General features: G+C 45.0%; 1 protein-coding gene across 1 annotated transcript in view; it reads left to right on the forward strand.

Moving 5' to 3' along the window:
- The window catches only part of WDR90 (WD repeat domain 90), a 240,642-nt gene that overhangs the window by 62,675 nt on the left and 159,784 nt on the right, over positions 1-18,183 (forward strand). Inside the window, exons 11-12 of the mRNA XM_030212253.1 lie at positions 390-455; positions 8,195-8,305. Of these exons, the coding sequence (XP_030068113.1) occupies positions 390-455; positions 8,195-8,305 (177 nt within the window). The remainder of the gene's footprint in view (positions 1-389; positions 456-8,194; positions 8,306-18,183) is intronic.

An 18,183-nucleotide genomic window follows, 5' to 3' on the forward strand; every position in this document is an offset into this window, starting at 1 on the left:
AAGAGATATATTTAATTATTAAATATACCTTTTTTTTGCCCTAGGCATTGAAGAGTCCACACCCCACCCAGAAGCCCACCTCCAGAGCCATCATTTAGAGACTGTGGTATCTTTGGAAGGTTAGAGTTATGGAGAAAATGTCCAATTCTTTGGTAGAATGAGCTTTCTCATTATAGGTCAATCTTGGTATGAGATGGGGTACTCTGAAGGTTAATTGCTTTGGGAACGTACCACACAATGTAAAAGAGATGACTGCTCAGAGAAAGTAGAGATATATTTCAATGGAAACTTGTGAGGGCTGGATAACTCCCTGGGAAGTTAGAATTAGATGTGACTGTTTAGTGCTTACTCTCTTTATATAGGTTAACAGTGTTCTTTCTTTTCAAAAGCTGCTGCCAGATCCCATCTTGAATCTAAGGAGAATAATTGGCTTTGGAGGCTGCACTTTCCGATGGGTATGTATGTGCTAGAAAGAATTTGATATAGAGAAGGGATATACAGTACATAACTTGCAGCTTTTGGCCCATGCTAGTATATATATAATCTCTATCCCATCACGATCAAAAACAGCTTAAAAATTTTTATTTACAAAGTCCCAAATTTGTGTGTTTGTCTTGATTAGATTGTAGACACTGTGGAGAAGGATCTTTTACTGATATGTATTTGTAGATCATGAGAAAATGATAGTTGTGTCCATCAACCAATAGATGGAAATTGAAAACTGAACTGAGACATCTCTCTTGGCATCCAGTCCAGCTCCTCAGTATTTTCTGTCTCCAGCAGATGGATGGACATACTTTTCATCCTCTGGTTCTGAGTGCTGTGATCCTGGTCCAGTTGGTCAGATGGCCCCCAATTGAGCTTTGTGGGTGGCTTAAGTCTGCAGTGTTATGTCTGTTGTGCCCTGTGAATTTACTTCTTCCCTCCCTTCACTTCTCCCTTGTTTCCTGTGGAGTTCTTTTCCATCACAACAACCTTAAGAAAGAGGTTTGCTGGAGAATGTAGGACGAAATATTGGTTGTGAGCCTTTCTCGTCTATGGTAAGACTTGTGGAGACCATGATTTTGAAGGGAGCAGCCGGCAGTAGTAAGTCTGACTAAAGTTTGACTCAGAACTGCTTGGAGGGCTGCAAGTTCTGCTTGGTTCAGGGGGAGGGATCCTTACTCATCGCTTGGGACACATTGTGCTACGCTTGTGACAGTTAAGGAGAATGGCAGCTTCCGTGGAGGCAGTTAAGCGGTGTTTCCACTGTGGGACCCACCAACTTGCGTCGAGGTATTCCAGTGCGTGCAAGCCAGGAATGGTTGACAGCAGCTCATCTTCGAATCTGGCGCAACATCTGAATATGCTGGGGTCTCCTGCAGGGCCAGTGTGCTGTTTGATCTAGGAGAACGTAGGAACAGGCACCATTTTTGTCAGGGCCAACTGGCAGTAATGACCAGCCTCGGTTTGATCACGCGTGGAACACAGCCGCCATTTTACAGTCTCGGAGTCCGACAGAGCATTCATCTGCATCAGGATCTTTGTTTTCTGCAGAGTTTATGTTACTCTTACACCAGACCTATTTACTGAAGCAGAGACAAAGTTGCTGCAAGGTGCTTCAGTTTCTTGTCTCACTGCCCCTCTTGCTTCTAAGAGATCTCGTTTAAACCTTCAGGAGTGGGCAGATGAGGTTCTCTGTTTCTCCCTTCTTATCTGATTTGGCCTTGGTCTATTTAGAGGAGCCATCGTTGAAGTTGTTAGAGGAGGGTGAGTGCCCTCCTGAGGAGGGGGTGATCTGAAAGTACTGAGGTTGCTTCATAAAGAGGAGCTCAGTACTCTTCTTTGTGAGGCACTGACAATGCATTCCTTTTAGGAGCTTTCTGCTTCGGCATCAGGAGTTCCATCTTTGTTGATCATAAGGGGGCTTGGAGATCCTTCTAAGGCCTTTCTGATGCATCCAGACATTCAGGACATTCAGATCTATGGCTCACCTCTACCTGTTAGTTCCAGAAGAGAAAAATAAATTGCATCTTCCCAGGGTGGACTCCCTGGTTATGGCAGTGACTAAGAAGACCACTTTGCCGGTGGATGGGGGCATTGCCGTAAAAGACCTACAGGATAGGTAGCTAGAAGGTTTGCTGAAACAAGTCTTTGAAGTGGCCTCTTTGGGCTTTCAAGCAGCAGTGTGCAGCTCGTTCATGGCAAAAGTATGCCTGAAGTGGCATCAGGAGTTGGCAACACAAGACGGGTGCCATAATGCCCACCTAGAAGCGGGGTTGACCTACCTGGCAGATGCTATTTGACATGTTATGGGTTATGGCTCACAGCATGTTTTTGGCTGTCAAGGCACATCAGCAACTCTGGTTACGGCATTGGTCAGCGGATTCAGCGTCAGTCACATCTAGTTAAACTTCCCTTTTGGGGCAAGTGGCTATTTGGAGATGATCTGTTATTTGGTGAAAGAACGGGGGGGGGGGGGGGGGGGGGGGTGGAACTAAGCCACAGCGGTTGCTGTAGGATAAGCCAAAATCCTCTGGTCATCTGTCTTTAGGGGGCTCTCAATCTGAATTTCAAGACAGCAGATGGTACTGGCCTGCTTGTCAGCAATATGCTCCGAAGTCTGCTTTCAGGCCCACCAATCTTACTGTCGTGCAGACTGGAAGTCTTCCTCTCATTCGGCTAGAATGTCCAATGCCTCCAGAGCTTCATAATGATGTGAGGCTGGTTCACGCTTCTCCTCCTTAGGTGAGAGGATGTCTTCAGGAGTTTTGGGAGGAGTGGGCCAAAATCACATCAGACCAGTGGATTCTGGATATTTTTACAGAAGGTTACAAGGAGTTCTTCCACCCAGTCACTTCTTTCTTCTTGCAGTCTCCTTACCGAAAGGGAACCAAGGTGGTCGAGGTTCGGGCCACTGTAGATTCCTTGCTGGCTTTTCGTCTTCCAGCTCCCGAGACCAAACCAGGGACAAGGCAGATACTCCGTCTACTTCATTGTCTCAAGGAAGACACCTTTCATCTTGTCTTAGATCTCAAAAGTCTAAACTACTGCCAAGTGTTCTGCTTTCACAGAGAGAAATTAAGAGTAGTTATAGCCTTGGGTCAAGTGAGAGAATTGCTCACCACCTTCGATCTCTAGGAAGTGAACTTGCTATACCCATATGGCTGCTGCCTCAGAGGTTTCTACAGGTTGCCATGCTCGGTCATTGCCTCTAGTTCAGGGCTTTGCCCTTCGGTCTCACCACAGCTTCAAGAATGTTTACCAGGGTTATAGTGGTGGTGGCATTCTTCCTTTGATGCCAAGGAATCTGAGTTCACTCGTATCTCGACGACTGACTCATTCATGCGTTGTCCTGTTAGGACAGCGTGGTGGAGATAGATAAACCTCTCCATCTTCTGCAATTATTGAGTTGGGTGATCAGTTTCAAGAAAAGCAGACTAACTCCATCGCACACGCTGGAGTTTCTGTGTATTCTATCCAACGCAGCATGGGAGAGGATCTTCACAGAGCACAGGAGGTGAAAGCTGGTTCAACAGATTCATCTTCTCAGTCGAGGTAGGCCCAGGGTCTGGCACTACGTCCAGGTTCTGGGGTCAGTGATGGCAATGGAAGTGGTGCCATGGGCAACGGCTTTTATTCGGCCGTTACAGGAATATCTTCTCAGCCGCTGGTCTCCCATCTCACAGAAGTATAACCTTTATCTTTCTTGGATTCTGGTTGCCAAATGGAGTATTCAGTGGTGGTTGTCATCCAGGAATTTGACCTTTGGAACTCCCTTTCTGATTACACAATGGGAGATGGTGATATCAGACGCCAGCAAGTCAGGTTGAGTAGTTAATTGCATGTTTTATCTGGCACAGGGCACCTGGACGGAACAGTCTCATTGGTCAATAAATCGCTTGGCGCTCAGGGTAGTGAGGAATGTCTTACACGACTTTGCTCCTTTTCTAGTGGGGATCCTTGTCTGAGTTTTCTCTGACAACGTGACAGTGGTGGCTTATATTAACAAGCAAGGCAGGACCTGGCAGTGGAGAAAAATCTCTGCTTGGCAGCTCATAACGCTGGGTCCTTGAATGTGGAGATGGACTTTCTCAGCAGGCATTCCTTGGACTCGGGGGAAAATGGGAACTGTTCAGCCAGGGGTTTCAGCTGATAGTGGACTGATGGGGTTCTCTGCTTCTGGACTTGATGACGACAGAACGGAATGCCAAAGTGCTCAAATTCTTCAGCCACTGGGCTTGATGGGATCGATGCCCTAATGCCGCCCTGGCCAAAGACACATGTACTGTATGTTTTCTCTCCTTCACCCATGGTAGACCACATATTGAAAAGGAATGCGTGGCACCGGTGTTGAATAATTCTCTTAGCCCCGAATTGGCTGTGGAGGCCGTGGAACCTGGACCTGATTTGACTTGTGGATAGTGGGGTCCTCTCCATCTTCTGCAGGTACACGGCCTAACTATGCAAGGTCTGGTGCTCATTGAGGATTGGTGTCCCCTTGCTCTTATGGCTTAGCCATTAGAAGGGCTCGGTTGAAATGAAAAGGTTATTCTGATTTGGTCATTGCTGCCTTGCTTCAGGCTCAGAAACGCTCTACATCCACTGCGTATGCGAGGATGTGGAGGAAGTTCAAGGGCTGGTTTCCGAGCGTGGACTATCTCCCTTCTCTGCTCAGATTACACACATCCTAACGTTTCTCCAAGCAGGTCTTCAGAAAGGATTGATGTTCGGTTTTCTAAAAGTTCAGGTTGTGGTTTTGGTCTGTTTCAGGGGCCAACTACAGAAGATATCTCTTGCGGTTCACCCGGATATTGTTCGATTCTTGTGGGAAGCAGACCACTTGTTGCCTCCCTTTCTTACGCCGTGTCCAGAGTGGAACCTAAAATTAGTTCCTCGTGCTTTTCAGAAGCCTTTTGAGCCATTCCAGAAGGTCACCTTGAAAGATCTTCAGCTAAAGGCAGCATTCTTAGTGGCTGTTGTGTCAGTACATAAGGTTTTGGAGCTACAGTCTCTGTTGTTGGGATCTTTCATTGTTTATCGGAGGCGGGATCCCCCTATGCACAATTCCTTCTAGGGTGTCGTAGATAGTACGCTGAAATCTGTTCAGTGTGCAGCGGCGGCTAAAAAAGCAAACAGGATGCTAGGAATTATTAGGAAAGGGATGGTGAATAAGACCAAAAATACGATAATGCCCTTGTATCACTCCATGGTGCATCCGCACACGTGAGTATTGTGTTCAGTTCTGGTCACCGTATCTCAAAAAAGATATAGCGAAATTAGAAAAGGTTCAAAGAAGAGCGACTAAAATAATAAAGGGGATGGAACTCTTATGAAGGAAGGCTAAAGAGGTTAGGACTCTTCAGCTTGAAAAAGAAACGGATGAGGGAAGATATGATTGAGGTCTACAAAATCCTGAGTGGTATAGAACGAGTAGAAGTAAATCAATTTTTTACTTGTTCCAAAAGTACAGAGACTAGGGGACACTCGAGGAAGTTACATGGAAATACTTTTAAAACAAATAGGAGGGCATATTTTTTCACTCAACGAATAGTTAAGCTCTGGAACTCTTGGCCAGAAGATGTGGTAACAGCGGTTAGCATATCTGGTTTAAAAAATGCAGGTGCAAATGTATGGATGGAAGAGTATAGTGTATTCCCCATAAGGTGGGGAGGGTAGGGTTGAGGGGGGGTATTTTTTTTTTTTTTTTTTTAAATATATAAAAATTAAAGAAGTTAACAGAGGTTATTTGAATGTTGTTATAATATAGAAAGCATCTTGTTGGAATATCTGTCACACGGCCATATATGTATAAGTGCACTGATGGATTGTACTTTGAGCAAAATGTATTGCATAAATGTTCAATAAAGACTTCATATAAATAAAAAAAGATTTGGGCAAATTCCTGGAGGAAAAGTCCATAGTGTGCTATTGAGACAGACATGGGAAGCAACTGCTTGACCTGGAATTTGTAGTATGGAGTGCTGCCACGATTTGGGTTTCTGCCAGATACTTGTGACCTGGCTTGGCCACTGTTTGGAAAACAGGATACTGGACTAGATGGACCATTGGTCTGACCCAGTATGGCTACTCTTATGCCCTTATGTATGAGACCACCTTACTGTGTTTGGCAGATATTTTCAAGATGGCGACATGGTCTACACTGCATACCTTTTGTCAAGCACTACAGGGTGGACATTGTGGTGTGCTTGGAAGTCAGTTTTGGGGCTTTGGCTCTCAGGTTGGTGGCACCAGGATCCCACTCACTCTAGGGATTGCTTTTGAACATCCCACAGGTTCTGGAATAGAGGGAAACTACGTAATGGAACTATTTCAGAGGCCTGCCCAAGTTTCTGAGATGTTTAGTCTCAATTAATGACTGGGTCAATTAATGACTGTCACCTTACATGGTACTTCCTGCATGCCTCTTGTTCGTGACAAGTTGTCTACAGATGAGAGAGGTTCACACATGTTCGCTCGTCTGGTTAGTGTTAGGTTAGCGAGTTGTTTAAGGTTGTTGTATTTGTTCTGAGAGTCTCCTTACTGCTTGTCTATGTAAATGCTGAGGAGCTGGACTGGATGCCAGGAAAGATATGTCTCTGCTCAGTTTTCAGTTCTCTATCTCCATCTGCTGGTTGATGGACACAACTATCCCCCAGGTTCTGGAATAGTGAGAAGGTGTAATGGAAACAAAATTGTCATGTACGAACTGATTTCTCCCTGTAAAAGTTAACACCATGACATGATAGAAGTTAGAGCAGAGTTCACAAGTACTCACATAGATTATGAAATGTTAGTTTGTACACCAATTGCACAATAAAAAGCACTGTCATGAAAGAGCTAATTCTGTAAGGAGCCTCCTAGATTTATGTAGCACGAACATGAGTAAATGTTGCTATTCCAGTTGTTTACATGCATGTATGAACACACACGCATAAAGGATCACTTTCTGGCCAAGCACTGTTGATTAAGTCAGCGCTACTATTCAATTGTTTGTACTTTGCAGGTGGGGCATTCACATGGTTGGATTTGGATGGGGTACACATTTACATGCGTAGATTATAAAATACTATAATCTGTGTTTTGAAGAAACAGTGTATTTTAAGTCTGTAAAATGTATTGGATATTTTCCTGAAGTGTATTTCTCCTATTTGGCCAGCAGATAGGGCATGTTTATGCTTAAAGCTGTTACAGAGGACTGAATTCTCTTTTAGTTGGCACACAAATAATAGGAAGTGCCTGTAGTGATGTAATCAGTTTTTATTTGAAACTTGACTGTTCTGGGGTCTGATTGGCCTGGAGTTTGAAATTACCCAGCAGTTGTTGCTGGCTGTTGCTTCAGTCATAACCAGGAGGAAAAAGAGACAGATCTCTTTGCTGAAGCTCTGTGAACAGATATGTCCTGATCTCCCCAGGTACTTTTTAGGAAGTATGTATGTGTTCAGTTAGTGTTATAATTGATCCATATTTCAGTTACTTGTTATTGTTTCCTAATTGCACTATTTTGTTCCACTTTCAGTATTTTTTAAGAGAATAAAAATATTTGTTTGTTCATTCTGCCTGTCTGGACTGATAAAGAATCCTGGTGGTTTGTGTGTTGGGTCTGTGGGTGCTTTCTGGGAACTGTGGGACTACTGAGAGTGTGGCTCTAGTAACCTAGAAGTCACTGGGGATAATTGGAGAGCGGGAGACTTGCCCAGAGGCAGTTGTGACCGTAGTTGGGAGGAGGGTGCTAGTGTAGAGCACAAGCGACAGATGCAGGTGGACCTGAGCTGTGCTGGGGTTAGACCCTCTTAAGTGGCCGTGGGCTAACTCCAGGCGGGTGGCTAGGCGTTTCGTGACATATGCATGTTCTTTTAAGATTCTAAGTACTAGCACTTACACCAGCTCTATGTTGCCTACGTTTCTTTATAGATTAGGTGCATTCTTGGTGTCCCTTTATAGAATTACCCTCAGTGTGCTTCATGTCATACTATGATTCTGGCCCCTTTGTTAACTTTTGTTGTGTTGACAAACTGGTTTTATTTGAAACAACCACAGAGCAACAATGGTTACAGCATGCCCTCTACTTCAAAACTATTGATAGCAGTGTTGTTCAATGTATAAACCTGCTTTTGTGAGGTTTTAGAAATTTGTGTACAAAATTTGGTTATTTCAGTGTGACTTTAGTGCAGTGATGTCTCTCTTTGTCTTTTTGAATGGCTCATTCTCTCAGGCACTATGGACAAAATCGGGCTCTGTGGTGGTCTATCCATGTCATGCTGTCATTGTAGCCATGCAGATTCAGACTGGAGAGCAGAGATTCTTCCTGGGACACACAGACAAGGTAAATGCAGATATGAAGATAGCTCAGTTGGCAGATTAGCACTACCAGGAAAGCTTTTCCCAACCCAAACTGCAGGAAGTGCTCTAGACATTGGTAGAGAAATGAAGGCAGTGAGGAGCCTCCAGCTCTGCCGGCCTGTTTGCCCAGAAAGCGATCTGGCGTCTGAGATTTGATGCTAAACAGTGCTAAACAATTACGGCTGTTTAGAAAACTGCAGCATGGATTTTGATAGAGGCAAAGTCCAGGGTTCATGTTATGCCAGTTCTACATGAGCTACAGTTGTTGCTCATCAAGAGCAAAGTAATACTGAATATTTTTTGTCTGGTTTATAAATGTATTGACAAGATTGTCCTTGCTTATTTCTTCAGACTACTACACATGAAGGGGCATAATCGAAAGGGACGTCCAACTTTTGATGAGGACGTCCTTGTATAACGTCCCGATGCAGGGGCGGAGAAACCCGTATTATCGAAACAAGATGGACGTCCATCTTTCATTTCAATAGTACAGTCAGCGATGTCCAAATCTTGAAATTTTGGTTGTCCTTAGAGATGGTCGTCCCTAGACTTGGTCGTTTCAGATTTTCGGCGATAATGGAAACCAAGGACGTCCATCTCGGAAACGACCAAATGCAAGCCCTTTGGTCGTGGGAGGAGCCAGCATTTGTAGTGCACTGGTCCCCCTGACATGCCAGGACACCAACCAGGCACCCTAGGGGGCACTGCAGTGGACTTCAGAAATTTCTCCCAGGTACATAGCTCCCTTACCTTGTGTGCTGAGCCTCCCAAAACCCACTACCCGTAACTGTACACCACTAACATAGCCCTTACAGGTGAAGGGGGGCACCTAGATGTGGGTACAGTGGGTTTCTGGTGGGTTTTGGAGGGCTCGCTGTTTCCTTCACAAACATAACAGGTAGGGGGGTTATGGGCCTGTGTCCGCCTGCCTGAAGTGCACTGCAGTACCCACTAAAACTGCTCCAGGGACCTGCATACTGCTGTCTTAGACCTGAGTATGACATCTGAGGCTGGCAAAGAGGTTGGCAAAAAATATTTTTAAAGATATTTTTTGAGGGTGGGAGGGGGTTAGTGACCACTGGGGGAGTAAGTGGAGGTCATCCCCGATTCCCTCTGGTGGTCATCTGGTCATTTCGGGTACCTTTTAGTGCCTAGGTCATGAGAAAAACACGACCAGTTAAGTCGTCCCAGTGCTCATCATGGACGTCCTTTTTTTTTTTTTTTTTCCCATTATGGGTCGAGGATGTCCTAGTGTTAGGCACGCCCAAGCCCCTCCTTCGCTACGCCTCCGACATGCCCCCTTGAACTTTGGCTGTCCCTGTGACGGAAAGCAGTTGGGGACATCCAAAATCGGCTTTCGATTATACCAATTTGGGCGACCCTGTGAGAAGGACGTCCATCTTCCGATTTTTGTCGAAAGATGGGCGTCCTCTTTCGAAAATGAACCCATTAGTATCAGCCTTGCAGAAGTCTTAGGCCCTTCCAGCAAGTTTTATGGTTCACTCCCTTGTTGGGTTTAGTAAAATTAGTTTCAGCTGGTCAGTGTTCTTTTCATTGTGCTACGTCTGTATTATGTAATTCCTTTCCCTTAGAGGTGCATCTTGAAAAGATCTATTTGTCCTTTAGGAAAAAATATATTAAATCTTACCTGTTTTTCCAGGCATTTAGTTAAATTATTGAGATCCTGATGTTAGGGTTTGTTCCCTATTTAGTTTGAAGATATGGGGTTATGTATTGCTTGTCTATATCTTTGTTTCTGTACAGTTATGTTATTGTTTTAATGGAATCTGATTTGTGCCTTTTGTGGAGGAGTGGCCTAGTGGTTAGGGTGGTGGACTCTGGTCCTGGGGAACTGAGGAACTGAGTTTGATTCCCACTTCAGGCACAGGCAGCTCCTTGTGACTCTGGGCAAGTCACTTAACCCTCCATTGCCCCAGGTACAAATAAGTACCTGTATATATAATATGTAAGCCGCATTGAGCCTGCCGTGAGTGGAAAGCGCTGGGTACAAATATAACAAAAAAAAAAACCGCATGATATAAGGTGAAATTTGGTTCCCATTATCCCACAGACTTTCTGGAGCCTGCCTTTGGCTGATGTGGGCCTCATGTCTCAGGAGATTTAGTTTAGTGTTGAAACAGCTTGTTCTGCATGATCTTTGAAGCTTTCCACTTCTATTCTTTTATGCTTTTATTCAACATTTTTATGCTTTTATTCAACAAATTTAATAAACATTGTGTAACCCTGATTCTGCTCACACAGTCCTGGAAGTAGGCTAAGCTCTTTAAGTTAGGCAGCTAGACCAGGGCCTACAAAAAGTGTAGTGTCTGATGAGCTTTGCTTAGGCTGGGGGTGGGCTAAATCCCAGTAGGCCGGGGGGTTTTGCCACCACCTTTTTTAGCTTTTTAACACAGTCCAAAAAAGAATCCACTCTCGCACCCAGGTCAGTTTTTTATAAACGTGAAACTTTACTAACAGGAATGTGATAAGAACTTCAAACACAACCATGTACATAGTCTCTTAAATGTGACTCGCCGGTGGGGGTGGGGGGGGTAAACACATGGCTTGGGCTGGTTCTTAATCTCTCAGTTTCGTTAAATGTCCACTCTGCACCGAAACATTCAGGCCCATCTCACCTGGCAGGACAACCCAGGGCAGTGGCTTGCCTTCTCATGCGCCAGGCAAGCGTCCCAGTGGACTTTCCCCAGCTGCCGGACTGGATCCAGGATTGGACCTGTCTATCCGTCCTTTCCCTCCCCCACCTCTGGCCCAAACAGATCTCTTCCCTGTTCCACTCACAGGGCTTGGGGGTATTTTTCCTCTCTCCCGGAGCCTCCTTACTTCCCCAGCAGAGGTCAGTTTGCAGCCCTGCTTCTGATCCCGGGTAAGATATCCCCTCAGCTCCATTGGTTCTGGTGGGGATATGGGCAACCAACGACTCCCGCTCTCAGTAGGGCAAGTGTTTTTATCACCTACTAGCTCCCACACCCCAATTACATCCCACTGTAAATCCCTAAAGCATCATGTTCCACATATTTTACTATAACTAAACATTCACCACCACCAGTGGCCAGGGTTATCCTCTAGTAATCCCCTCACCCAGACATTAACCCATTACCAGTTCCTCAGGAGGTTACAATTGATTTCCTAGTGTGACTACAGGTCAATCTAGGACAAGTGGGTTATGCCTGTCTACCAGCAGATGAAGATAGGACACAGAGTTGCACTGTGCCTAAAGCTCCGGTGTTCAGTGTCACCTCTATCTCCGGCAGGTGGTAGATGTGTCTTGTGACTTTTTCTGGATTTTTTTTTCTGGGGCCCTTTCTCCTCTTCCCAGTTTTTGGGTTCAAGTTGAGCTGGGGGTGTAGTGAATGGGCAGAGCTGCTTTGGGAACACTAGGTCCCTTCCCCCCCCCCCCCCAAGTGCTCTCTGGTTGCCTGCCTCAGGTGTTCTTCAGTACAGGGAAAAAAAAAAAGCATTGGCAGCAAAGCAGTGCATTTAGGCAGAGAGCAGTTTGCTGGTACAGCATTTGGGCAAAAAAGCTTCCAGGCTGGAATGGGGGAACCTTCTTAGTTGGTGAGTAATTGTCCCCATGGTGGCTCCTTCTGAGACAGCTAAGTGCTGGCCTCACTTCAGGGCGCAAAAGTTTGTGTCAGGGATTTGTCCTGCATGCTCTGCTTTGCTGCTTCAACAGCAGGAATCTTAAGAGGATGGAGTCTCGGCGCTGGATCCGCTTGCCTCTCTCAGCTATCCAGCGGGTGCAACTTCCCCAACAGTGACCATCGTGGTTTCCTCTCCTGACATCGCAGTGGGGGAATGGTGGCCATGTTGGTTTCCTGTGCGCAGGCCTGGGAGTCCTTCTCACGGCCTGCTGCATGAGCACAGTCTGCCTTTGTTGCTTCTCCTCAATCACAGCATGTGGGCATTGCAGTTGAATGGCAGCAGGGGGATGTTCCTCTTCCTCAGAGTTTGTTCTCTTATGCACTCTGTTCACTGGGTGAATCTCTCTTATCTGCACCCTTCTCCTCCACCACTAACGCCAGACTCCGTTCCTTTTATCTTGCTGCACCATATGCCTGGAATAGACTTCCTGAGCCGGTACATCAAGCTCCGTCTGGCTGCCTTCAAATCTGGGCTAAAAGCCCACCTTTTTGATGCTGCTTTTAACCCTTACTCACTTGTTCAGTACCCTCATTTTATCATCCCCACCTTAGTAATTCCCTTATCTCTTATTTGTCCTGTTTGTCTGTCCTAATTAGATTGTAACCTCTGTCGAGCAGTGACTGTCTCTTCATGTTCAAGTGTACAGCGCTGCGTACATCTAGTAGCGCTATAGAAATGATAAGTAGTAAAGTGCTCTCAGCCTTCTTTAAGCCTTTCTCCAGGTGAATCCCCTTTCCCTCAGGATCCGGTTCCACAGTCCTCCAAAAGGGTGTGCTTACGGCCCCAGATTGAGTGGGAGACACAGGGTCCGTGGTGTTGGAGGGCCTTTCTGTGGGCTCTCCCTCCTTTCTTTTGGATTTCTTTGTTCCTGGCGACTCCTTGGAAGAAGGAAAGCTTCCTTCTGGATGAACCTTCAGTGGCATGGATGTTCTACAAGGAAGAACTTACCCCCTTAATCACAAGAGTTCTGGAAATCCTCCAAATCATGCTTCAATCCTCCCAGCCTACCCCTGCATCCCTCCAATCCTATCATGTCAGGCACCGAAAAGCTGCCTAAGATCTTCCACATCCATGAGGCGATGCGTAAGCTGATTGAAGTCCAGTGGAACACTTCTGGATCCACGGAATCTTAGCAGAGATTAGGTGGTGACGCCGGTAATTGTGAAGCAAAACCGGTGCTGGTCAGTCTTCTACGGTCTATGCCCTGATCGTGACTGAATAGATATGAATGGGCTGGAGTGTAAATTTTAAGGGGTTTCGATGTTAGCCTCAGAAGTTAGTACAAGAACAGTGTTGGGCAGAGTCTGTGCCCTGAGAATGGCATGGACAAATGACGGGTATAAAGTATCACATACCATGTAAAATGAGTTTATCTTGTTGGGCAGACTGGATGGACCGTACAGGTGTTTATCTGCTGTCATTTACTATGTTACTATGTCCTGATGTAAGCTTTAAGGTGGCCTGAGCCATGTCTTGACTTTACCTGCTGATGCCTGGGGAAAGGGAGCCTGTTCTGAAAGGATCGGCTCCACCTTAACTGAGATGGAACCAGGCTGCTGGCGCTAACATCTAAAAAGGAGAGAGAGCAGCTTTTAAACTAAAATGGGGTGGAAAGATGACAGTCACCCAAGATCGTGTGGTTCAGTGTGGAGTATCCTCGAAGGATACTATTGACATAGGATCTTTAGGGAATCCCAATAAAGATGTTTCAATAATGGTGAAAGAAATCCTGGAGTGTTTAATGGGAGAACAAACTAAAGGATGCAAAACAAATTATCCCAGCCAACTTCAAAGCAGCTTCTAGATGCTATGAAAAAACACCATTTGAAGTGTCTATATACAAATGCTAGAAGTCTAAAACAATAAGATGAGAGAGTTGGCGTATATAGCATTTAATGAAGGGGTAGATATAATAGGCATCTCAGAGACCTGGTGGAAGGAGGACAATCAATGGGACACTGTTATCAGGGTACAAATGGTCCTGGGGAACTGAGGAACTGAGTTTGATTCCCACTTCAGGCACAGGCAGCTCCTTGTGACTCTGGGCAAGTCACTTAACCCTCCATTGCCCCATGTAAGCCGCATTGATCCTGCCATGAGTGGGAAAGCGCGGCGTACAAATGTAACAAAAAAAAATTAAAAATCGCAGTGATAGAGTGGATCAAATTAGATGGGGTGGGGTTGCACTGTATGTTAAAGAGGGAATTGAGTCAAACAAAACAAGTATTCTACATGAAACGAATAGTGTGGTATCCTGGTGGATAGAAATTCTATTTGTGAAGGGAAACAGTATACTGGTAGGGCTGTACTACTGCCTGCCAGTACAGAACAGACAGACAGATGAATAAATGTTTACAGAAATTAGGAAAGCTGGCAAATTAGGCAACATTATAATAATGGGTGATTTAAATTACCCCAATATTGATTGGATAAATCCTACATCAGGGAGCACTAGGAAGGTAAAATTTGTAGATGTAATAAATGACTGCTTCTTGGAGTACCTGGTCTAAGAGCTGATAAGAGGGGAGCTATTTTAGATCTAATCCTTAGAGAAATGCAGGGCATGGTATGAGAGATAATGATGTTGGATCCATTGGGAGACAGTGATCATAACATGATCAAATTTGAGCTGATATCCGGATTGAAGTCACTTAACTCTAATATAGCAGATCTAATTTTTGAAAGGGTGACTGTGACAAAATTAGGAATGGTTAAAAAGAAGCTGAAAGGGTTGGCCACAAAGGTTAGTACTTTAAATCAGTCGTGGATGTTGTTTAAAAATACCATCTCTCAAAGCCCAGACCAGATGTATTCCACGTATTAACAAAGGTGGAAAGGAGCAAACGACTGCCAGCATGGTTAAAAGTGAAAGAGGCTATTAGAGCCAAAAAAACATCCTTCAAAGAGTGGAAAAAAGATCTGAATGAAGAAAATAAGAAGCAACATAAGCAGTGTCAAAATAGATGCAAAGCATTTATAAAGAAGGCTAAAAGAATTGGAAGAAAAACTTGCTGTGCAGACAAAAGCTCATAGTAACACCTTTTTCAGGTACGTCAGGAGCAGAAAGCCTGTGAGGAATTCCACAAGGATCATGAAAGGGGAGGACAAGGCCATAGTGGACAGATTGAATGAATGCTTCAGTCTTCGCGGAAGAAGACGTAAGAGATCTACCTGTATTAGAAATGGTTTTCAAGGGTGATGATGCGGAGGAACTGAAAGAAATCTCTGTGAACCTGGAAGATGTACTGAGCCAAATTGACAAGTTAAAGAGTGATAAATCAGGGATGATCTGGGAAATTACAGACCAGTAAGCCTGACCAGTGCTGGTGAAAATAGTGGAAAGTATTATAAAGAATAATAGTACGGAACACATAGAGGGAAATAATCGAAAGGGGCGCTCAAGATTTCCTGAAGACGTCCTCTTAGGACGTCCCGGCAAAGGGTGGGGAAACCTGTATTATCAAAACAAGATGGGCGTCCATCTTTTGTTTCGATAATACGGTCGGGGACGCCCAAATCACAAAATTTAGGTCGACCTTAGAGATGGTTGTCCCTGATTTTCGGCGATAATGGAAACTGAGGACGCCAGTCTCATAAATGACCAAATCCAAGCCATTTGGTTGTGGGAGGAGCCAGCATTCGTAGTGCACTGGTCCCCCTGACATGCCAAGACACCAACCGGGCACCCTAGGGGGCACTGCAGTGGACTTCAGAAATTGCTCCCAGGTGCATACAGTAGCTCCCTTACCTTGTGTGCTGAGCCCCCCAAACTCCCCCCAAAACCCACTCCCCACAACTGTACACCACTACCATAGCCCTAAAGGGTGAAGGGGGGCACTAACATTTGGGTACAGTGGGTTTCTGGTGGGTTTGAAGGGTTCACATTTACCACCACAAGTGTAACGTAGGGGGGGGATGGGCCTGGGTCTGCCTGCCTGAAGTGCACTGCACCCACTTAAACTGCTCCAGGGACATGCATACTGCTGCCATGGAGCTGGGTATGACATTTGAGGCTGGCATAGAGGCTAGCAAAAAATATTTAAAAAGCTTTTTTTTGAGGGTGGGAGGGTGTTAGTGACCACTGAGGGAGTAAGGGAAGGTGATCCCCGATTTCCTCCGGTGGTCATCTGGTCAGTTCGGGCACCTTTTTGAGGCTTGGTTGTAACAAAAAATGAACCAAGTAAAGTTGGCCAAGCGCTCGTCAGGGACGCCCTTCTTTTTTCCCATTATCGGTCAAGGACGCCTATGTGTTAGGCATGCCCCAGTCCTGCCTTCGCTATGCTTCCGACATGCCCCCATGAACTTGGGTCGTCCCTGCGACGGCAAGCAGTTGAGGACGCCCAAATCAGCTTTCGATTATGCCGATTTGGGCGACCCTGGGAGAAGGACGCCCATCTCCCAATTTGTGTCAAAAGATGGGCGACCTTCTCTTTCGAAAATAAGCCTGAGACAAACATGGTTTAATGGGAAAGGGTCAGCATGGGTTCAGCCAAGGGAAGTCTTGCCTCACCAAATTGCTCCATTTCTTTGAAAGCGTAAATAAACGTGGATAAAGTTGAGCCTGTTGATGTATTGTATCTAGATTTTCAGTAAATTTTTGACAGTTTCTCATGAGAGACTCCTGAGAAAATTAAAAAGTCATGGGATAGGAGGTTTAGGAATTGGTTATTGGACTGAAAACAAGGGTAGGGTTAAATGGCCATTTTTCTCAATGGAGGAGGGTGGAGTGCCGCAGGGATCTATACTGGGACCGGTGCTATTTAACATTTATAAATGATGTGGAAATCGGAACGACGAGTGAGGTGATTAAATTTGTAGATAACACAAAACTATTCAAAGTTCTCAAAACACATGTGGATTGTGAAAAATTGCAGGAAGACCTTATGAAACTGGAAGATTGGGCATCAAAATGGCAGATGAAATTTAATGTGGACAAATGCAAAGTGATGCACATTGTGAAGAATAATCCGAAATATAGTTATCTGATACTAGGGTCCACCTTAGGAGTCAGCACTCAAGAAAAACATCTAGGTGTCATTGTAGACAATATGCTGAAATCTTCTGCCCAGTGTGTGTTGGTGACCAAAAAGCAAATAGGATACTAGGAATTATTCGGAATGGGATGTAAAAAATAAGACCAATAATATTATAATGCCTCTTTATCACTCCATGGTGCGACCTCACCTTGAGTATTGTGTTCAATTTTGGTCATCGTACCTCAAAAAAGAAATAGTGGAATTAGAAAAGGTTCAAAGAAGAGTGCCCAAAATGATAAAGGGGATGGAACTCCTCCTATATGAGGAAAAACTAAAGAAGTTAGGGTTCTTCAGTTTGGAAAAGAGACGGTCTGTAAAATCCTGAGTGGTGTAGAACGGGTAGAAGTGAATCGATTTTTCACGCCTTTCAGAAAGTACAAAGACCAGGGGCACTCAATGAAATTACATGGAAATACTTTTAAAACAAATAGGAGAAAATATTTTTTTCAAAGAATAGTAGCTCTGGAACTCACTGCTGGTGGATGTGGTAACAACAATGGTTAGTGTACCTGGATTTAAAAAAGGTTTCGGACAAGTTTCTGGAGGAAAGGTCCATAGTCTGTTATTGGGATGGACATGGGGAACTACTGCTTACCCTGGGATTGGTAGCGTGGAATATTGCTACTAATTGGGTTTCTGCCAAGTACTTGTGGACTGGATTGGCCACTGTTGGAAGCAGTATATTGGACTCTATGGACCATTGGTCTTATGTTCTTAAGCCTGAGGAGCTGGAGTTGCCCAAGCTTCCTGCAGTGGTTTCTTTGGACACTGCTGTGATTAAAAAGACCATGGACCCCATTTGAGGAGGTATGGCACTTAAGGATATGCAGGATCATAAGATTGAAACCGCTCTGAAAATACCCTTTCAGGTGGCTACGCCTATGTAGGCGACTCTTATGCTAGAGCCGGACTGTGTTGTCCAGCAGGCAGCGGACTTCGCTGGGCGTCTTGACCTTGGTTCCCTGGATTTTCCCTTCCTAGAGGCAGGTTTGGCATTCTTGGCAGATGGTCTTCATGACATTCTTCGAGCGTCTTTGAAGCAGATGGCGCTGGCTATTTCACCCAGGTGATCCTTATGGCTCAGTAATTGGGCAGCTAATGTGGCTTCCAAGTCCAGTCTCCCTAAGCTCCCTTTAGAGAAAAGCTTCTGTTTAATGAAGAC

This window comes from Microcaecilia unicolor, chromosome 8 (genome assembly GCF_901765095.1).
Source record: "Microcaecilia unicolor chromosome 8, aMicUni1.1, whole genome shotgun sequence".
NCBI lineage: Eukaryota > Metazoa > Chordata > Amphibia > Gymnophiona > Siphonopidae > Microcaecilia > Microcaecilia unicolor.